The 23,369-nt window shown below is 39.9% G+C and overlaps 1 protein-coding gene across 1 annotated transcript in view; it reads right to left on the reverse strand.

The window, feature by feature from the left end:
• LOC117414182 (uncharacterized) overlaps positions 1-23,369 on the reverse strand; it is an 87,094-nt gene that overhangs the window by 24,659 nt on the left and 39,066 nt on the right. Inside the window, exons 3-4 of the mRNA XM_034906092.2 lie at positions 15,017-17,154; positions 4,756-6,370 (exon numbers count right to left, since the gene is read on the reverse strand). Coding sequence (XP_034761983.2) covers positions 4,756-6,370; positions 15,017-17,154 — 3,753 coding nt within the window. The remainder of the gene's footprint in view (positions 1-4,755; positions 6,371-15,016; positions 17,155-23,369) is intronic.

Raw genomic sequence — 23,369 nt, forward strand, 5'->3', positions numbered from 1 at the left:
AAAGAAGGGAGGTCATGATTGTTGGGGACTCCATACTCAGAAACACAGCAAGTTCAGTTCGCAGTTTGGACCCCCTTACTACAACAATGTGCTGCCTTCCAGGAGCCTCAGTCAAGCACATCACTGAGAATGTGGATAGGCTCCTAGAACGAACAAGAGACGACCCGGTAGTAGTCGTCCACATTGGTACAAACAACATTGGTAGAGACAGGCCAAGATCCCTGCAAAACAAATTCAGAGAGCTAGGAAGGAAATTAAAAGACAAGACCAAAACTGTGGTATTTTCTGGGATACTGCCGGCGCCTTGCAAAGGACCATATGGACAGCTGGAAATACAAAATCAAAATGTATGGCTGAAATCGTGGTGCACACAGAAAGGCTTCACCTTTCTTGAACATTGGAGCACTTTCTACAACAAGGACTATCTATACAGGTGGGACGGACTGCACTTAAACAGAAAGGGAACCAATCTACTCGGAGAAAGGATCCTTCAGGCAGTCCAGAAGCATTTAAACTAGAAAGGGAGGGGGGAGAAAACAAAAAAACAGAAGGGAGACCACATCAAAACAAGGGCAACAACTCAGGTAAGACCACTATTAAATGTATTTATCTTAATGCTAGAAGTCTCAGAAACAAAATGTTAGAACTTGAAGCTACTGCACTAACAAGTAACTATGATGTGATAGGTGTTACAGAAACTTGGTTGTCTGAGAGTGATGGAGACGAATATAATATTAGTGGGTACACACTATATAGGAAAGACAGGCAGGACAGAAGAGGCGGAGGGGTAGCGCTATACATAAGAAATAGTCTTGAAGCTCAGGTGTTAAATCTGGACAAAGAAAACAATGCAGAATCAATATGGGTCAGAATAATGGACACAAATTCAAAGGGCATAATAATAGGAGCATGCTATAGACCGCCAAATTCAGACACTGAGCAAAATAATCTGTTGTACAATGACATTCGAAATGCGTGTAGAAAAGGAGAAGCCATACTAATGGGGGATTTCAACTTCCCCTGTATAAAATGGGAAAACCCGATGGGGGGCACGACGGACAAAATTGAAATGGTGGAAATGACAAATGACTGCTTCCTAACGCAATTTGTCAAGGCACCGACTAGAGGGGAGGCATGCCTTGACTTAGTCTTTTCAAATAATGAAGACAGAATAACTAAAACAGAGGTCAGAGAGCCATTGGCAAACTCAGACCACAACATGGTCTCATTTGAAATATTTTTTAAAACCCCAAAAGTAATGACTAAAGCTAAGGTTTACAATTTTAGAAAAGCAAACTACGAAGGTATGAAACAGAGACTAATAGAAGTAGATTGGAGTAAAATAGAGAAAACATCCACAGAAAAAGGATGGCTGTTTTTTAAAAATGTAGTACTAGAGGCACAAAACAATTACATCCCAAAAGTAGACAAATCTAAATCTAAAACAAAATGGCCAAAATGGTTTAATAGATCAATTAAAAAAAATATTCAGCGAGAAAAGGCACTTTACAGAGCGTTTAAAAGGGACCAAAAACAAAGCACACAGAAAGAGTACTTGGAACTGCAAACACAAGTCAAAAAGGAAGTTAGAAAGGCCAAGAGAGAGATAGAAATCAATATTGCTAAGGGGGCTAAAACCAATTCCAAAATGTTTCTCCAATATTATAAAAGCAAAAGAACATTCAAAGAGGAGGTTAAATGTCTAAGAGACACAAATGGCAAAATCATAGATGAAGAAAAAAAAATAGCAAATATATTAAATTATTACTTTTCACAGGTTTTTACAAAGGAGGACACGGACAACATGCCCCACATGTCGACCTGTTCCTATCCAATTTTAAATAACTTTAGCATAACCGAGCCAGAAGTGTTAAAGGGACTAGGAACTCTTAAAATAAACAAATCCCCTGGGTCAGATGAGATCCTCCCAATAGTACTCAAAGAAATGAAAGAAGTTATTTACAAACCGCTAATCAAGATCATGCAACAGTCTCTTGACACAGGGGTTGTACCGACAGACTGGAAAATTGCAAACGTAATACCGATCCACAAAAAGGGAGACAAAACCGAACCAGGCAACTACAGACCAGTAAGCCTGACTTCTATTATATGTAAACTTATGTAAACTCTAATAAGATCCAAAATGGAAAATTTCCTATATGGTAACAATATCCTGGGAGACAGCCAGCATGGTTTTAGGAAAGGGAGATCATGTCTAACTAACCTACTTGACTTTTTTGAAGATGCAACATTGAAAATAGATAACTGCAAAGCATACGACATGGTCTATTTAGATTTCCAGAAAGCTTTTGACAAAGTCCCGCATAAAAGATTAATTCTCAAACTGAACGCAGTAGGGATTCAAGGAAATGCATGCACATGGATTAGGGAGTGGTTAACAGGTAGAAAATAGAAAGTACTGATGAGAGGAGAAACCTCAAAATGGAGTGAGGTAACCAGTGGTGTACCACAGGGATCAGTATTAGGTCCTCTGCTATTCCTAATCTACATTAATGATTTAGATTCTGGTATAGTAAGCAAACTTGTTAAATTTGCAGACGACACAAAAATAGGAGGAGTGGCAAACACTGTTGAAGCAGCAAAGGTCATTCAAAATGATCTAGACAGCATTCAGAACTGGGCAGACACATGGCAAATTAAATTTAATAGAGAAAAGTGTAAAGTATTGCATGCGGGCAATAAAAATGTGCATTATAAATATCATATGGGAGATACTGAAATTGAAGAAGGGAACTATGAAAAAGACCTAGGAGTTTATGTTGACTCAGAAATGTCTTCATCTAGACAATGTGGGGAAGCTATAAAAAAGGCTAACAAGATGCTCGGATATATTGTGAGAAGTGTTGAATTTAAATCAAGGGAAGTAATGTTAAAACTCTACAATGCATTAGTAAGACCTCACCTAGAATATTGTGTTCAGTTCTGGTCACCTCGTTACAAAAAGGATATTGCTGCTCTAGAAAGAGTGCAAAGAAGAGCAACCAGAATTATACCAGGTTTAAAAGGCAGACAGACTAAAAGAATTGAATCTATTCAGTCTTGAACAAAGAAGACTACGCGGCGATCTGATTCAAACATTCAAAATCCTAAAAGGTATAGACAATGTCAACCCGGGGGACTTCTTTAACTTGAAAAAAGAAAAAAGGACCAGGGGTCATAAATGGAGATTAGATAAAGGGGCATTCAGAACAGAAAATAGGAGTCACTTTTTTACACAGAGAATTGTGAGGGTCTGGAACCAACTCCCCAGTAATGCTGTTGAAGCTGACACCCTGGGATCCTTCAAGAAGCTGCTTGATGAGATTCTGGGATCAATACGCTACTAACAACAGGCTGAATGGCCTCCTCTCGTTTGTAAACTTTCTTATGTTCTTATGTTCTTAAATCTGTCTGTTAGAGACCAGACTGTTAAGAAAGTATGCCACATGAAGAGGCATGTCAGTAACAGACAAGGATGTGCTAGAGTCACTATGCCCTGCATCCAGTGTGTGAATGAACTTCTTCTTACAAATGTTCATGCACAATCCAATCAAATGTGGGTAAGTGGTCCTGATAGCCTTTCATTCACCTAACCAAAAAAAAAAAAAAAAAACACAACACAGCTCATGAATTCTGAACCTTTTAGGTACTGTGCAATAATAAGAACCCTCTGTATGAACTGGTTTGGGTTAAAATCAAGAAACCTATTTATTCTGTATTGCATTGCTTCCCTAATAAAAGCTTCCCATAGTAAAAGCAAAGCAAAGTGTAATAAAGCACAGTGAAAGCATGGGAATGAATAGGTGAGCACTATAAAAAAGCAAGGTATGGTAATGCTGTTAATAAACACATCAAACCAGGGTAAACTACAGTAAATGCATAGCATAACCACGGAGATATCCATGTTAGTCAAATAGGGGGAGCAGCGTGTTGGTTAAGGACAGGAATGTCGGCACTGATTTCAAAGGAATGACATTATTTTAAACTTACATGCAGTTCCAGTAACAAGGACACAGCCTGGTTGTAAACCAATTCCCTAAGCTAAGTAAACAAGGTTTCTTGTTTACATAGCAATACTGTTGTTGGGAGAAACCCTTTTTAAATGTACAAAGTTTGCTTGTTTATCTCATTAACTCCTACGCGTATAGAAACGATCAAACTTTTTTAGTTTAAACTAACAGGCAACACCCTCAGTTGTACCACCTTCTATTTCTGGAATACGTTTTTCTATTTTGGAATACGATTATATATTGTTTTTCATGCTTTCTTTTCTATTGCAAAAGATTGTTGCCTATTTTATAGGTATTTTTCAGAGGTGATTTTTATATGGTATCCATTTTAATTGTATTATATATTGTGAAATAGGTGCCATTGTGTTGTATTTTATGCTCATATATTTATGTTCATATATTTCACCACATGTGCTAAATATACTCAATATTATAACATGCTCTGTAGTAATGCTAAGGTAGCAAGATCAGATTTTATTTTAATAAACCACTTTTTATCAGTATATAAATAACTGTGTAACTATTTACACAAAACAAGATTTGTTAATGTGTAATTATCTAGTTTTTAAGAAATCAAGAAATACAAAAGAAATAGTAATAATTTAATGACAAATATTTTGTCTTTCATTTAGTATTTGTTAATTGTGGACTATTGAGTGTTTTACAGCTGTGGATGAAACTAAAACGTGTCTATGCTCTAATAAAACACCCTGTTTAATAAAATGCAGTTTTCAGCTCTACTTACATAAGCATCTGGGAAGGCTGTGTATTTGGGCACCACGTTGTTCCTCTGGGTTTCTATTGCTGGGGTCACAATGGAGTGAACATCAAAGGAGCTCTGCTGTTTAAACTCCAGTGGACTGGGGGGCGGGAGGCTATTTCTCCTGGGGTCGTAGCCCCCCGACAGCGGGTCAGCAGAGGAGGTCAGGTAGGAGAAGCGCTCATAGCTGCTTGTTTTGGGGCCATCGACCTGAGAGAGGCTCCTCTCCACGGAGCTGGGCAGATCAGGCATGGATGACCTCCGGAAGAGGCTGTCTGGCAGAGATATGGCCTTCCCGTTCTCCACAGGCTTGTCCCTTGCCTCCTGAGCCTTGATGCTTGAGAACAACAAACTGCTATTCAGCCTGGAGTACAGCTTATCCTCCGTGGGTGTGAGCTTGCTGTCCAAACGATCAGACAGCAGACTGCCTGACAAGGTGCTCCCATTCAGCTGGGTATTCTTGTACACATTGCTGGTCTCACTGGAAGACCTTTGGAGCAGAGAAGGGAGCTTGGGTTTGTCCACTGAGTCTTGTTCCAGCTGCTTCTTCATCATCTCCAATGGGGACAGCATGTCTTTTGTCGGGGTCCATCGGAAACCAAAATCTGGTTGAAGTTTGGGAGATTGACCTGGAGCTGGCGGCACAGGACTGTGTGGCTGAAATTCAATCGATCTGGAGGATGGAATGGGTGTGACATCTGGGGAAGGCAGATTTTCGTCTATTGCAGGCAGGGAAGAGAAGCTTGGAAGAGAGACTGGTCGTGGAGATCTGGGCCCTCGGTTGAGTCTCAAATTGTGGGGAGGCTCCATGCCACGCAGGGTGTCCACTAAATTGTCCATTGCGGTAGATATGTCTCCTTCCTCAGGCTCAAAGCTGGGAATGAACTCCACTCGCACAGCTCTGTAGATGTCGTTTGCCTCAGAGTCTGCTTCTGGCACAGGAGCTGAAACAGATTGCGAGTCCCAGGTGTGATAAGTATTTTTCAAAGGCTCCTCCCTACTCTCTGAGTAGTTCTGTTGACCTTTGGAGTTGGCTGCTGTGGCTGTGACGGTACTGTCAGTGTTTTCTTTCTTCTTAAGCTCAATGATTACAGTTTCCTGATCAGGCTGTGTTGTATGACTGGAAGGGGAGGTTTTAAGAATGAGTGTTGATTTTTTGTTATAATCCTCCAACGTGGAGGCTGGTTGAGTCACTGAGTTGTTATTTACTAGGCTTTTGGTTTCTGGTATGGTGTTTGCAGGAGGTTTCTCTAAACGTTCGGGCAGTTGCTTCAGGTTCTCCAAGAAGGGGTATTCCACGATTTCCCTTGGACTCTTGATGCCATCATTGTGTGTCTTTTCTGCAAAGGGACTGTGGCCTTCGCTGGGGTTGGATTTGTCATTGACCAGCAATACCTTATGGAACCTTTTTCTTCTATCATCCTTGGGTTCTTTCAGGGGGTCTGGCTTCAGGTTCATAGTGGTGCTCAAGACCCCGATTCCAGTGTAGCTGAAGGACCCGTTTGCACTCATTTCTTTCATCTGGTCTAAATCCCAGGGGCTTTCGAAAAGGAAATCTTCAGCAACCGATTGTCCAGGGGCCCCAGAAATATTGAAAGAGCTGTTAAAAGAAAGAAGCAACAGAAAAAAAGGTTTTAAAGTAGCATTGCACTCTGGCAACTTCTTATACTCACATTTATACAGGAGTTGGATACACAATTTGAAACACCAGCCATAACACTGTCAAGAGCCACCAAGGAACGGCAATGAAGCGACATGACAAACCTGCAAGATGTTTCTACAGGGATATGCATTCATTCCTCAATGATGCCTGGCTTCAGGTATGCAGTATATAGGGTAGATTTTAGAAGTCTGTTTTCTAGAGTAATTTATTTTGTGACTGTCCCTGCCAATCAATCGCCTACTATCAGCCTTTTATCAAAGTCTGTCAGATCAAAACAGAAAAGAAACAGGGAGATGCAACTTGTATATATTGTAAACTGACGCTCGCCACACAGGCTTGCATTGGGTTCTTTCTCAGCACTCACACCACGAATTGATTTTTAAAGCGCTGTTGCATTGCTTTATTTTTACACACAAAAATAAATACACAAAAACAAACACCTAACTTTGTTCGGAGCGCTAACTAAACCTTGTCAGGAACACCCTAACTATAAAACAGGACATCTAGGCTGTTTACCTGTTAAAATAAACACAGCCAGAAAGGTTCACACAGTATCTTTTTTTTGTTACGACACACAGTCAGGGCTCTTCACACAGCAGAGTTCCCGAGCAGACTGATTGCTCTTCTTATATATTGGCAGTTAGCTCTAATTTACAATAACGAGCCACTGCCAAATCAATTACAAAAAATTAATAAACGTGCATTTGCACATGTGATGGCAGGGAGGCTTTTAACCCCCTCCCTGCCCTTTTACAGTATTACAGAATACATGCCAAGGATGTAATTTGCCAAATAAATGTAAAGGGTTTACACAAAACCCTGTGCTATAGATGGTAGGTGTCCCTGTATCTTTATACATGCTCCCCACCTGCCTCGACCACATTCCTTGACTTGACACTCCCCATTTGATTAGAGGTTGGTGGTGAGTGTATTCAAACATGCTGATCAAAGTTAATTATTAAACCCATTTATAGAGTTATAAAGAACTCCTTCAGGAATTTTAGCATTTTGACAGCTTCCATTTCTGCTGGGATAGATGTTCTACCTGTAACATGATTAATTACAGGTTTGGCTTGAACCAAGTGGAATGTGTCTTGACTTGACAACATATTTGAGATCATCAATCTCAATGGACATAAGACTCAACTGAGAAGCGTTTATTATTATTATTATTATTATTATTATTATTATTATTATTATTATTATTATTATTATTATTATTATTATTATTTCAAATCAGTAGAACCAAACATGCAAGGTTTCTTTTCATATAATTTTATTATTATTTATCTATGTTTCATCCCCACAACAGCTCGGGGAGAATTGAAGGTCAGTGGGCGTCCTCCTATCCCCAAGCTAATGGCCTCTTTACACCCAGGAGCTCAACAGCGGATACTGGTGAGCTACCGGCCCCTGGATGACAAAGGCCAGCCCTGCAGGTGTTCGCTTGAGATCACGGGACACTACTGGTGGCCGCTGGATCGTGCTGAGGAAACATCAATCCCACGGGAGGCCTGTGTCCCTGTAGACACTCCCTGTGGAATCCACAGCAAAGGGTGGCATCTTTGCACGTCCAGGAACCCCTGTCTGTACGATTCATCCTGCACACCACGTGGCTGGGCCTTTACCAGGTAAGTCACTCAGGGACCACACACGTGGAAGGTCTCTTCGGCATGCAATGCTTGTTAAATTAGTTTTCAAAGACTTTAGACCTTTCCCATTCACAGGCGTTATTCACAAGAGTTATTATGAAAAGACTATTGACAAGACAGCTTTATTACGCAACAGAACAAGTTGCAAAACATATAAAACAACTTGTTCAGATGTTTTTCGGGATTAGGAATGAGTTTAAGTATTTATTTACTGTTACAATCTGAGCTGACTGATTCTGCCAACCCCATACAACCAAATGTAACTATCTGAATGCAAGTAAATTATTTAAAGTAACATTTTCCAGCAGGTTTCTGTTCTGCATCTTACAACGGTAAAATTATTTCTGCAACCCATAAATTTTTGCACTAAAATGTATTTTGTTGATGATTAATCTAATCTGGGTATTTCTGAAAAGAAGCACAACGAATCCTTGTTGAATGATAATCAGGTCTTCTGTGCTACATAGGCTGAGCCTGGGTTTAATAATTAACACCATATTTGATGCTATTACTGCAATGTGTGTAATTATCTGAACTCAAGTAAATTATTTATCAGCTGCAGTTAAAGACTAAAGATGAACTCCCTTATAAATTACCTGCATGTACAGCTATGGCCAAAAGTTTTGTATCATCTAGAATTATAGGACTGAGATATCATCAAAAAAACTATACAAACATAATTTAGATCTTTTATTTAACATCATATAAACAAATAAACTACAAAATGCTATCTCAAAAGTTAAGTATATGGAAAACTACAAAGCGGTATGTAATTCAATATATAAACGTAACATTATTCAGCAGGATTCATTCAGTGTAATGAAGTAAAATGTGTTAATTCTATGTGGTAATGCAAAACAGGTTGATCTGTTTATACTGTACATTTTTTATTTAGATAAATTATAAATAGAATATACAACTCAGCAACAAGCTAAGCTCTCCAGTTACATCATGCAATAAACTCTTAGCTTACGGTGCTTAAAATCATAATCAAACCCCGCTGTTGAAACATATTAATACAAAATCCTATGGGGCGCCAAGTGTAAAAAAAAAGCGTTCGCATTTTAACATGTCTTGTTTCCCAGATTTAGCCTAAATCTTCTATTTTTTCACAGATTTAAACAAAAAATCTTTTTTCAGATTTATAAATCTAGTGAAAAACATTTAAATAAATGTTTAAATGTGTACTTTCAGACACACATCTGGTAAAGAATGTCCTAAGTAATTTTTGTCACAATTAAAACATATATTTGTAAATCAGTCAGGGTGGCATACAAAGGGAGAGGGCTCCTCTTCACTCACCCACTTCTCAGACGCTGTGCTGAAGTTCCATCATGCTTCTCTGGATATTTAGAAATATTAAAAGAAACTTTGTAAAAATGCAATGACTATAAGTTTGTCTCAATGCTGAAGTGAGTTTTGGTTTACATTATTCTACTCTGGACAATGTGGTCTCCTCCCCCAAATAATGTAATGATCTTCAGATGCTTGTAAAAATCCATGTGCAGCATACAGACAGATGGTCAGACATACAGACTCCATATACCATTATGGTGTACTTGATATCTGTGTCCTTATTACCCACCATATCCCCTGCAATATATACTTCTGATTGATTAATTAATAGTGCAAATGACTATTGCTTAATGAAATTGCTTAATGACACATAAAGAACACATGAAGCCAATGGATGAGTGTGCATAGTGATTTCTGCCAAAGGGGGAAGAGAATAAAAACAATAAACCTTCCTTTGTTATTAGAGGGCAAGTTTGATGATTCAGTACGTCCTAGCATTCCCGCAGCTCGACAATTCTTTAATAGCTAGGCCTCCAACTCAAATGCTTTAAGCCTTTGCATTTATGCCAAAGAATTTCACTGTACCACTGTGCCAGCCAACAATTTGGTTTGTTGGCTGGTTTCACAGACCTTGATTAGCTCTAAGCTTGGACTACTAGACTTGGTGCAAGATCAATGGCATTCAAGGTATGTGAAACCAGCCTGACGTGTCTTTGAGAAAACAATCTTGCCAAATGATCTTTAACGACATTACAGGTGCTACAGTGGCAATGCAGTGGTAGGACATAGTCAGCAGCAATGGGATAAGACACTTACATCTAGAATGATACCACAGAGAACATTTTTTATTTTGATATCTAGAGGTATCACATTGGTATAAACAATTCTAAATCTGCTTGGAAATCTCTGATTGGTTAGCACCAGTCTATCAGCTAATACATTAATCCCACACAACCATTCAACATCACCCCTGATTCAAATTCCTCTGCCACTTCTAATTCTATAACATTTAATATCTAGAAGCAACCACTAACATGTTGAAGAACGGTATAAATAATGGTATGAAGAATTTCCTGAACCGGACAAAGATCCAGTAATTCAAATTTCTTTAAAAGAAAAACTGCACAGTGAAATAACAGAACAAGACCTGAATATACTTGAACTTGCCCGAAACGAAAAAACAAAACAAATAAAGGCTTCTAAATGGACTGTGAATATCCTACAAAACTGGCTCCAAGAAAAACGGTAGACTTAGATTTAATGCACTTTCGAAGGAGGAGTTGAACAGCCTCCTCTGGCATGTCGGTTCCATGAGGAATTAAGAGGGAGTGCAATACAGCTTATCAAGCTTTATAAGAGCCTACGAGCTGGTATCAATCGCTTTCTGAATGACCCATCCATCGTACAGCAGAAAAGTTATGTTATAAAGGTAGAAAGTTAGATTGTGCATGTTTTTTCAAACTGCAGAATATCTGACAATTTTCAAGGGAACATTTACTCCAAAAATCACTGATCTATAATTAAAGTTAATTAAAATTTTGTGTGCACAGTTTCCAAAACCAAATCTATGATTATTCAACTATGATTAGTCGGAGAACAACCCTTAGGCTTCAATGTGATTAAACAATCGTGATCAACAATGGAACCTTTGTTTACAGAATTCCAGGGAAGCATGTTGAACTGTAAAGTAAAATATGGTAGGAGTCCAAAGTCTTTGCACTATACGTCACCAGAAAGCAGGCTCTGTTTGAATACCAGTTTGTTTACATGCCCTAAAGGTAGCTGCCACTGCAGGCACACAAGCTTCAAGCAGCTGTCTTGCCACAGCGGATGACTGATTGTTACAGTAGGTTTTATAAGAAGTTTTTCAGCTCTCATTAGTTCTTGATTGTAAATACCACTGTTTTGCAACCCGTCAAACTCGTTGAAGATACGGAAAATAATGCTATCGTATAGGGGCTAATCTGTATGAAGAAGGGACTCATATTTTCAGCAGCACTAATAATCAGAGATTGTTTGTTCCTAAAGGATTTTAAAACACTTGCTTCCCTGACCTTGTAGCTCTTTGGTTTGGCATGTGGCCCAGAATACACCCATGTTGGAGTGACTGGCTTTTCATAACTCAGAGTGCAGCTGTGACCTCAGAGGGATAATAAAACCTTTGTTTCTACTTAATAAGCTGTTTTGAGCCTATGTATAAACCATAATTAAACCAATTAAAACCAGTTCTAAAACCACTTTAAGCTCTGAATCAACGCAGGGTTAATGAAGTCTTAACATTAAGCTGTACATTGCTGGTGCACATCGGCAGTTTGCAATCACCAGTCTTGTCGCTCGACCTTGTGATGCTTGTGTGTGGCGCTTTGCTGCCTGTGAGAATTGAGCAAAACTCATATCTTAAATGCTATCTGGGTTTCTGCTGACATAAAAGTAAAGTGAAGAAGAAACGCAAATGTTAACTTTTAATGTGCTTTGTCTCACACCATGTATCATGCCAGGGAAATAAGATCAAATTTGGTCAAGGAAATTGAAAGGTGGGCTCAGCTCAGAAACACCTACCCTCATGCAGCTCAGAACAGCATCAGCTTAGACTTGTGTGTGAGATCACTGATGTGTGTGAGATCACTGATGTGTGTGAGATCACTGATGTGTGTGAGATCACTGATGTGTGTGAGATCACTGATGTGTGTGAGATCACTGATGTGAGTGAGATCACTGATGTATTGCCTTCGATTTGCTTTGTTCCTGTTTGCATTTTGATTCCTGAATACATTATTTTTGATTAACTTTACCTGAAGAAGATTAATTATTTTTAAGAAGAAATCAAACCTCTTACACTATATTATTTCAATACATTTTCACATGATGGTTAACAAACATATGCAATCTGTGCTGCTAGAATCTATAGACCTACATGCTTGTGTTACTGGTAAGTACTGCAAAAAGCCCTGACGGTTTTTGCTTGTAGCTTTGAACAAGTGCAAACACAGTACAGGCATTTAAGTATGATAATTCCTCAGGAAAAGGATAATTAGAAGACACTCTTTCCAGTTAAGTATGCAAACAGCTCATTATTATTAACCTAACATTCCACAACGATTCATCCAAGCGAATCTCATAAGCCTTAATAGGATCTGTTTATACTCGTTCTATAAATATCCATTGCTTACAAAAAAAATCTAATAAAAAAAATAGCATTGATTTCTCAGAATCTAACCCTAACCCAAACTCTACATGCCTAGTGATGCCATTCCCAAATTAACTTTTAGGTACTAGTTGCATTTTTGCAGAACTTTAAAAAATAAAAATAAACATATTTTGTTGAAACCTGTTTGGATTTGCTTTATAATGCAGAGTGCTGCTTTATCTAGATCTAACTTGTAGGTATTTTGTTTGAAAGGTTTAAGACTTCTTCTATGAAGGTAGCTGACAGGACTGCCCCAAGGCAATGACAAACAGCAGAGCTGCTTCTCTTGCTTGCCTCCTGTTGGTGCCTTGAGTATCAGATGCCCAAGTTTGTGTAGCTAAAATAGGTTGGGATGGCTGTCTTTCTCAATTATCATGAACAAATAAAGCTGTGGGAACACTGGGTTTCAGGTCACAGCCTGGCACACCAGGGGAGACGTGGGGTTTGATACAGCAAAATTGCCTCAAACTAGGTCTCCCGGTCTCCTGGAACCAGGTTTCAAGCCACTGTTCTTGAAAAAGTGGCTTTGTGTTCCCTCAGCTTAAGAATGTCTGGTAACACTTTACATTAAGTGTCTCTAATTACTATGTGTATTAATATAGTAGTTACATAGTAAATACATGTGTACCTACACATAATTACAATGTTATTATGCATAGTGACAATGTACTTAACATGTACATCTTTTTGCATGTATGTAAGTACATAATGGTATCAGAAAAGGGTTAGGGTTAGGTGCAAGAAATGTACACATTAAGTACATTGTAACTTTGTATAATAACATTGTAAGTACACATGTATTTACTAAGTAACTACTATGTAAATACACTGTAATTAGAGACACAATGTAAAGTGTTACCAAATGGCTCATCAAAAGTATTCATCAGTTCAACAAGGAAGTTCAGAAACATATTTCAGAGCAGTTTCAGAGGATTGCATTGGAGTAACATCTGAATAACAAACCCGTTGTTGTTGTTCATTTGCATGATGCTTGTAGCTCTGAAGATAAAAAATAGCCCCAAATTCATAATGAATTCAAATGGAACTCCACAGTAATAGCAGCTAATGCACTGGAATTTGAGGACGTTATTTTAAAGTGTAACCAAACTCTTGATATTGTGTGGCATCGGTGTTGCAGTTAATCCAAAATAGGCCTTATTGCCATTTATTACAAAAATAAATATTTCCAAATATTACAAACTGTGCACCTTAACACTCTTAGGTCTTTGGTGAAACTAAAATGCTGTATCAGATCTGCAGGCATGTTGTTATCAGGGTAATACAAAGAGAATACCATGTGACAAAGCTAATCCCTTTCTTTCAGTTTTGCTTCTTTAAGCTTGTAGATAATATTCTTCTTATACTTCAGATAGCAACAGAAGCATGCCTGTGAGACCAATAAGAGGAATATACATACTGTGGCAAGCATGATGCAGAGTGGAAAGTGAGAACGTGTGTCCATGAAGCTGACACTGGCCTTGGACAATGCTGTAATCAAACACCTGTAACTATACAACTTTGCTGGCCACAGGCACATTGGTGTATTTCTCATAAGTCGAGGACATGATCATTTTGCTCTCTCGCCATTTAACATAAACCACTTATCCAAAATGTAAAATAAAATGCCTACAGATTTATCAAATGCCAAAATGCTACAGAGATTGGGAGACAGAGTAATAGATTGCACGTCTATGGAAGAATGCAGTAAACACACGCACAATGTCAAAGTTGAAACATGTTTCATATTCAGTGCTGCAGAGTGAATAACTCATTTTTGAAATCTATCTTGCATTCATTGAAATCCAACAACAGAATGACCGGGCGAACCATGCTGTTCCTAATTAAGCTGTGTTCCTAAGCAGATACGTACGCTCGATTTAAGGAAATTAATCCGTTCAATTAGGCTATTCAATTGAGGTTTAAAGGTCTTTCCATATGTTGTACTTGTCAAATAAACAGAATACTACAGCACTCCTCTGTGTAATGTATTCTAGGGTCCAAGTTCTCAAACTTTCCACAAATGAATTATGAACTAAACTAGTCCAACTTCTTTTGAAACCGAGAAGAACAGGTTTCAAGTTTCTGTCTGGCTGTTGCAATATGAAGATTGAACAATTTCTTGCTTTGAGCGAAAACTGATAATGCACGGAGAGCTTTTATACAGGAGTATTTCTATGCCTACAGTGTGAACGCCTTACTTGGAACCCAAGTCTTTTCACAATACTACAAAAACATTTCCACAAAAACAGTTTGTACGATTTCCTCTTTTACTTAGTAAACATTCAAAATGAAAACTGCCTATGTAACACACACTGTACCTTGGGTGAGATACAGGTGCTATGAAACTGTAGAGAAATTAATAATGAATAAGGTTTAATAAGGACAACCCACAGACAAGTATCATTGGTTATAATCTTCTAATCATTGATAAAGCCCCACTTTACTTACTTTGTAGCTGCTGGTTCTTCTCCTGTCAGAACAAGCTGTTCTTCTGTTGATATGCCTGAACTTGCAGCACCTGAATCCCCTGGCTGTATCCACACCTTCCTGTCTAGAAGTTCATTGTTATGTATCTGTGAAGGAGGGGCTAGCTCTGGCAGCCTCAGGTTTGCAGCAGCAGCAGAAACAGCTTTGGAATGCGCCTCTCGCTCATCTCTGGTTTCTGCTTCACACCCATCTATGGGCGGAGATGTTTGGGATTCCTCTCCCTCAGGAGCCAGAGAAACTGGTTCTTCTTGTTTCGTTAGAAATTGCAACCTCCTCTTATCGTCCCCGAGATCTGCCTGCTCTGATTCACACACTCCCTCCTTCTCCCTGCTCAGTCTTCTGTGCTCTTCTGTACACTGTGACCATGCTTGACCAAACCCAATAAGGACCTCCCCTCCGCAAGTTTTCTCCTGTGCTTTGAGCTCCTCAGTGTTGTCCCTTTCAGCTTCTGTTTGATCCACAGTGAAACCCTGCTTGTCCCTGTCTGATCCTATCAGACCCCCTTCATGCCCTATTTTATTTCCAGGCTCACTATCTTGTATAATTCCATGTGTCTTGTTACCATGGTCTGTCCCGCTATCTTCACAGTCTGTTGTCAACTCTCTCATGGTTTGCAAAGTCCCATCCAATCCTGCTTCTCTCTTATCTTTCTCATACCCCCCTAACCCTGATTCTAATTCTAAGTCAGAGGATTTGGGCTGCTCTTTGTAATTGTGATTATTTCCAGATCCTTCTGCATCCCTTAGCCAATTAAAGCCTTCTAATGCCTCCGTCATTTCCCCATATTCCAGCTCATTTCTTGGATTCACATCTGGAGGTTTTTCCAACTTTGTCCCCCCAGGGCTATTATCTATCTCCTGATCTGATGATGACAGATGTCCAGAATGGTTACTACCAGCCCTTGAAATGATTTCTTCTAAATGCCTACTCTTACTCTCGTGCTGGCTGATGGCTTCTCTCTGCTCTGGGACATGTGACAATTTTCTTCCATCCAATTCTCTCTTCTGCAGATCCCTCTGCATGCCATCTATACTGCTTTGATTGGCTTGTTGAGCTACTTCTATTTGATTGTCGGTAGCTTGTGTAACGTTGCCCAGTCCAGGGCTAATGCTGCTATTCTTAACCGTGGCTCCACCATCCCCCTGGTTCACTGGTTGGCTAATGCTGTCTAATCCCCCAGCTATGTTATCCCTCTCCTGATCCCTTGAAGCTGATGCCAAAGGTTCTTGCTGCCTGGTGCCAACCTTTGTGTGCTTGTCCTTGTTGGCTGCTTTCTCCATTAATTCTTCAGGAATTGGCCCTCTCTCCTTGTTACTGTGCTCTCTCTGATCTGATACAAACTCACGAGTGCCTGGCTTCCCGGGACCATCCTGGCTAACCCCTTCATGCTCCTCTTTGGTCATCGTGATGGTGATGTTGTACTTGGTCTTCCTGCCATGGCTTGGTGTGTCCGACACTCTGCTCATGGTGGTCCTAACATTGGGGGCCAGATCTAAACCCCGGTCTCTTTTCACTACTTCCGAAAGAAACGTGGTTTCTTTGTTGTACGATGGACTCGAAAACAGCTTGTTTTTTTCTTTTAGAGAATCCTTTGTGATTTCCGGTTGGACTTCTAGGGTCTCCTCTGAAGCAGAATTGGGCGGCCCTAGGTAGGTGGTTAGAATATCTTCCGCCCAAGCTTCTAGGGGCGCCGCAGTTTCTGCTTTGGGATCTGCATTTCTGACTGTGGATGCTGGCCTTTGGGAATGGCCTGAGTCTGGGTTGTGAAGCAGCACCAGAGAAGTGCCCTCATCTTGGGGTAAGAACTCGGATGAGGTGACAAACCTTCCATGCCTGCCCTGTGTGTTTCCCCCTGGTGACAGCGTGTCTAAACACTCAATGGATGTGCCAATGCCAGGGTCTTGGTTGGCGCTGGTGATACTGCTATCCAGATCGTCCAGGGCCGCCCGTTCATCTGGACGGAGGTTGGCTGAGCTGCTGTACATGTCAAGGATGCTGCTCCTTTTCTTCCGCCCGCTGCTGCCCGTCACAAACGAGCTAAATCTCTTGAGCAGGGACCCCTTCCGCAAGTCCAGCTCGGAGTAGCTGAGACCTCTTTTCTGGGAAAAGAAGACAAGGGAACACAGGTGTCAACTAAGGTCCCAATTATTAAACTCCACTTCTCTAGGGTAGGAGTAGGATAGGGTTTCTAAGGGTAAACACGATACAACTAGAATGCATCTCATTTTAAGAGAGGTCCTGGGGCAACATCAAATATGACATACTATTGTAGCTTGAGTAACCCTATCAAAACAGAATATTACCAGCAACAAATCAATCAATCACAGTGCATTATTTGCCCAAATTCTAGCACATCTTATCCTGTGTACAGATGTAATCCCATGCATAGAACACCACACCTAATTGCAATATTAAAAAAATCAAAACAAAACATAGCAAAATAAAAAAAAAACATACCACACACACACACACACACAGTATCTTTTGTAAAATGGGCCATGCTATTAACTCTACTCTTTAAAGTTTGATGGACTTGACACAAGCTTCTCCGAAGAAAATATTATAGAAATCGCTACAAACTTTTAAAAACACAAGTTTCTCTTGCTGCACTTTTGTTTTTGATAAATACTATAGTCTCACTATAGCCCCCTTTCCATCCATTTATCGAGTGAGTTTATAAGTTACTCGGTAAAATTACTACAAAAATAGTAGCGACATAAGGGTGAAAAAATGGTTTTCCATCCACTGTAAATTCTAGCGAGTCAAAGGGAATTCCCTGTGACATTTTGTGATGTCATAGCCAATTTGCATATGCCGCAACATTTTCTGCCAACTCACATAAAATATTTTAGATTTTCCATACAGTTTTTTTTAACTTCTTTTGCTGGCTCAACTTGTCTCCATCATGAAAATGATTCAACGGAGAAGGTGGCAGCAAAGACTAGCCCTCCAGAAGCTGGAGATCTCCATGCAGATGTTGGGTATACCGTGCCAGTCTCCACCTGACACATGGCAGTACTACCACACTCGGAGGAGGTGGGAGGTAGGAGTGCAACAACCCTTCACACACACACACTGGCACCAGTTGAAGAAGCATTTCCATTTCATCATACCACTGACATTTTTTCACTTCACCAGCTCCACTTCGTCCTTAAGTGCGCCATTCAGCCAAATACCACTGCTTCATTGCTTTCCATTTATATCTCAGCACCTCCCAAGGTTTTAAAATACCTTGGGCTGCAATGTCACGCTGTATGTTTTGAAATATTGTTGAATTATGTTGTCATTTGCCGTCAAGTGCATAGGCAACATCATTTTCGTTAATTTAAAAAATAATTCTGTTTCTCCTTTGCTCCAAGTGTGCCTTGTTTTCTCCGCCATTTTCCATCGCATTAAACAATTTGACGTCACTGGAATGGCGAGGAAGGACGTTAGGACCAGAAACACTCTCGTTACAGTTTCCCATGCCAGTGTGGAATAAAATGTCGCTGCGAGTAAAAGATGAAACCACCTCTAGTGAGTGAGCTTGTCATGCGAGTAAAAACTTCTTAAAAGTCGACTTAAACTGTTTTCCATAGCGTTTGCTGGATATACAGTACTGTGCAAAAGTTTTAGGCAGGTGTGAAAAAATGCTGTAAAGTAAGAATGCTTTCAAAAATAGACATGTTAATAGATTATATTTATCAATTAACTAAATGCAAAGTGAGTGAACAGAAGAAAAATCTAAATCAAATCCATATTTGGTGTGACCACCCTTTGCCTTCAAAACAGCATCAATTCTTCTAGATACACTTGCACAAAGTCAGGGATTTTGTAGGCATATAGTCAGGTGTATGATTAAACAATTATACCAAACAGGTGCTACTGATCATCAATTCAATATGTAGGTTGAAACACAATCATTAACTGAAACAGAAACAGCTGTAGGAGGAATAAAACTGGGTGAGGAACAGCCAAACTCAGCTAACAAGGTGAGGTTGCTGAAGACAGTTTACTGTCAAAAGTCATACACCATGGCAAGACTAAGCACAGCAACAAGACACAAGGTATTTATACTGCATCAGCAAGGTCTCTCCCAGGCAGAAATTTCAAGGCAGACAGGGGTTTCCAGATGTGCTGTCCAAGCTCTTTTGAAGAAGCACAAAGAAACAGGCAACGTTGAGGACCGTAGACGCAGTGGTCGGCCAAGGAAACTTACTGCAGCAGATGAAAGACACATCATGCTTACTTCCCTTCGCAATCAGAAGATGTCCAGCAGTGCCATCAGCTCAGAATTGGCAGAAAACAGTGGGACCCTGGTACACCCATCTACTGTCCGGAGAAGTCTGGTCAGAAGTGGCCTTCATGGAAGACTTGCGGCCAAAAAGCCATACCTCCGACGTGGAAACAAGGCCAAGCGACTCAACTATGCACGAAAACACAGGAACTGGGGTGCAGAAAAATGGCAGCAGGTGCTCTGGACTGATGAGTCAAAATTTGAAATATTTGGCTGTAGCAGAAGGCAGTTTGTTTGCCGAAGGGCTGGACAGCGGTACACGAATGAGTGTCTGCAGGCAACAGTGAAGCATGGTGGAGGTTCCTTGCAAGTTTGGGGCTGCATTTCTGCAAATGGAGTTGGGGATTTGGTCAGAATTAATGGTCTCCTCAATGCTGAGAAGTACAGGCAGATACTTATCCATCATGCAATACCATCAGGGAGGCATCTGATTGGCCCCAAATTTATTCTGCAGCATGACAACGACCCCAAACATACAGCGAAAGTCATTAAGAACTATCTTCAGCGTAAAGAAGAACAAGGAGTCCTGGAAGTGATGGTATGGCCCCCACAGAGCCCTGATCTCAACATCATCGAGTCTGTCTGGGATTACATGAAGAGAGAGAAGCAACTGAGGCTGCCTAAATCCACAGAAGAACTGTGGTTAGTTCTCCGAGATGTTTGGGCCAACCTACCTGCCGAGTTCCTTCAAAAGCTGTGTGCAAGTGTACCTAGAAGAATTGATGCTGTTTTGAAGGCAAAGGGTGGTCACACCAAATATTGATTTGATGTAAATTTTTCTTCTGTTCACTCACTTTGCATTTTGTTAATTGATAAATATAAACTATTAACATGTCTATTTTTGAAAGCATTCTTACTTTACAGCATTTTTTCACACCTGCCTAAAACTTTTGCACAGTACTGTATTTTCTTATTCTCATAAGTTTTACCAAGCTTAAAAGTTGGATGGAAAAAAAGTCTTTATGACCATTTCACAAACGGAAGAGGGTGTGATTTATAATAAGTTCATTTCCTGGTCCTCTCACACAAACTGCAGGAGATGACATCTCACCCTACACACTGCATTTTAACTTATAGTTAACTGTCAATCAGTGTGATGAGAGAAGGCAGGCATGGGGTGGGGTTCAGGCCAGGCTTAGGAGCACTCTCTCTCTCTCAATGCTGTGTGGAGAAGCTCTCCCAGGGCCATGTGTCCCTCACCTTAGATGGGAACTACATTTACCAGCACGAACATTTCAAAGGAAAAGATGAAACTGGGAGAGCAGGGGAAGGTCTACATGTTTGTACAAGTTTTGACAGCTAAAAACTCCTGTGTGGAATGTAAACAATCTGGGTTGTCAGAATAGATGTTTGTCATTTTTCTTTTGTTATTGAAAATTGACGCATGATGTCTCTTGTTTCAAAATGGATTTGGGTTCTTGTTAATTTGCATATCTTGCTCCACTTCATGGAACTTTTTTTTCCTGATGATGTTTTCGAGAAGGTTCAAAGATTATTCTGTATTCAAAGTGCTGTTTAACCAAAGAGAAGGTTTAAAAGTTATCTTTGAAAAACAGTCCTTAAAAAATATCCCTTAAAATAGTGCTTAACTTGTGAAAAGCCCCAAAGCTTCTTGTTGTTCTTAAGATCCTGTGTCAGTTGTCATTGGTATCAGTGTCCGCTGCTGTACAGCTATGGCCAAAGGTTTTGCATCAACCTATAAAATTAACAAAGTTTGCTTCATAAAGTCGAATGAAACCTGCTGAATAATGCTACGTTAACATATTGAAGTACACACCGCTTTGTAGTTTTCCATATACTTCACGAAAAACTGACAACAATTTTAAAATGTGATATTTTGAAATCTAACATGAAATACTGTACTACTATTATGATTTCCAGTAGACTTGAAGTTTCTTTGATTACATGATGTTAAATAAAAGATCAAAATGATGTTCATAAACACATATATATATTTTTTAATTCTAAAATTCTAGGTGATGCAAAGGTGACCTTTGGCCATAACTGTCCAGCATTGTCTATACTAGGTGGGAAAGGTGGATTCCAACCGATTCTTCAGTTTGCTGTCTCTGGGACTCTTGGAAAAGAGGTAAAACGTTGATTTATCCTTGAGTGGGACTTTCCCATTGATTTCAAAGCATTTTCAAAGCCCATTTTCCTGAACCATATTCACTTCCTGTGTTACAGATAATAGGACCCTGCCTGACCCTTACACTTGCATTCTGTGTGGGGTCAGATGAGGTCCTATTACCTGTAACACTCCTGTAGAAGCATACAGAAAGTCCATGTGAAAATAAAGAAGTGGGAAAATGTTAGGTAAGATTGTTTTTTTTCTTCTTATGTCTCACAGAACTAATAATTATAATATATTTTCAAAAAAAGAAACAACTGTATATCACAATATTAGATTTTTGGGATTAACAGCAAATAAAGCAAGTAGAGAAGTTTGTATGTAAGAATGCATGTAAGAATAAAACTAACAGAAAACAAACCAGGAAGCGCCACACATCAAAGAGCAGTAATGTGAAGATTGCAACTCACTAAGGAGACATGTCACCTGCCTTCATTCCTCGCCTGCAGTAATTAGGCAAGGAGAGTTAACAAGAACCACCCTACAGAAACGAGACAGAGAGACTCAGACAGACAGAGACAGACAGAGAGACAGAGAGAGAGAGAGCGAGAGAGAGAGAGCGAGAGAGAGAGAGAGTTAAGTGCAAAGAGGTATCAAATCTACACACATCTCATCATGCTATAGTGGACACTGCTGGCCAGGCGCCCAGTGAGCTCAGAGCGGACACCTGCAGGGCTGGCCTTTGTCATACAGAGGAAGGTAGCTCGCTGACATCCGCTCTCGAGTTACTGGGTAAAAAGGGAAGCTGGCTTGGTCGTGGGATCGGAGGAAGTCCACTGAACCTTCAGTTCTCCTGAGCTGTGTGGGGAATTGCTGCTGTGAGGGAAAATAATTGGGCACATATGTCACCATATTTACGAATGAGCGACACTTTCAATATTATCAGTGCAGCAATATTTCTGTTTTATCTTAGTATTTATCTATGTCAGAAATGGATTCTGTAATGAACCAGCAATCTGTTTTATGAAATAATAAAGGAGTTTGATAACGCAGCAGTATAAATCATGCCTTTCTGTCTATGTTTTATATGTCCATTACACTTAAGTGTGGCTGACTTGTAATTGTGGCAACATTCACTGGAACTGCATATCGTTAAAAGAATTCCAGATTCCGATGCAGGGAGCATGATTTTACAAACAGTACAGCAAACTTCTTCGGAAGAGCAGTTTTATTGATTAGACTGATAACAGATTGGTGCGACTTCCTTAAAGGGGAAGTGTATATATTGTAAGGCAGCAGGTTGAGTGAGACAGCAGGGAGGGGGTTAAAACCTCCCTGAAGAGTAAAATGGGAAAAAATGCACCTTTTTGGTAATTGTTTTATTGTTTAATTATCCCCTGCACCTGGGTAGTAATTGTAAATTAGGACCAGGTGCAGGGTATAAAGGTAAAGCAGTTAGTTTGCTCAGGGCTGCTGAGGAGAAGGACATGGAAAGGAGTACTCTGTGTCCTAGCAGTCCCAATGTAAGTACTGTGCTGTGTTTAGCTTTGGAAAGCGAGTGTTTCGGTTGCTACGGGTAAACGGGGTATCTGTCCCGTGTTAGGAAGGGCGTTCCTGTATGTTTAGTTAGTGCTCGTATAAGAGCTAGGTGTTTGTTTTGTGTTTTTGTTTGTTTTATTAAAAGTGCGCGTAAGCGCTGAACCACCTATTTCTGTGTCTCGGTCAATTCTTAAAGGGGCAACGAACCCGAGAAGGTGAAGTTCGTTCACAATATATATATAGATGTGTGTGTATATGTATGTTTCTAAAAGTACTACATTGGAAGTCACTCGCCTATTTTCAATAGAAAAGAAAACATGCAGACAAAGGTCAGAACAGGGCCAATGACAGTTACTATTACTACAGTACTCAGTAATATAAAATACATCCTGCTCAAACACACCTACAACAAGCATGGCTAAAGACAA

The sequence above is a fragment of the Acipenser ruthenus genome, chromosome 25 (genome assembly GCF_902713425.1).
Source record: "Acipenser ruthenus chromosome 25, fAciRut3.2 maternal haplotype, whole genome shotgun sequence".
Lineage (NCBI taxonomy): Eukaryota > Metazoa > Chordata > Actinopteri > Acipenseriformes > Acipenseridae > Acipenser > Acipenser ruthenus.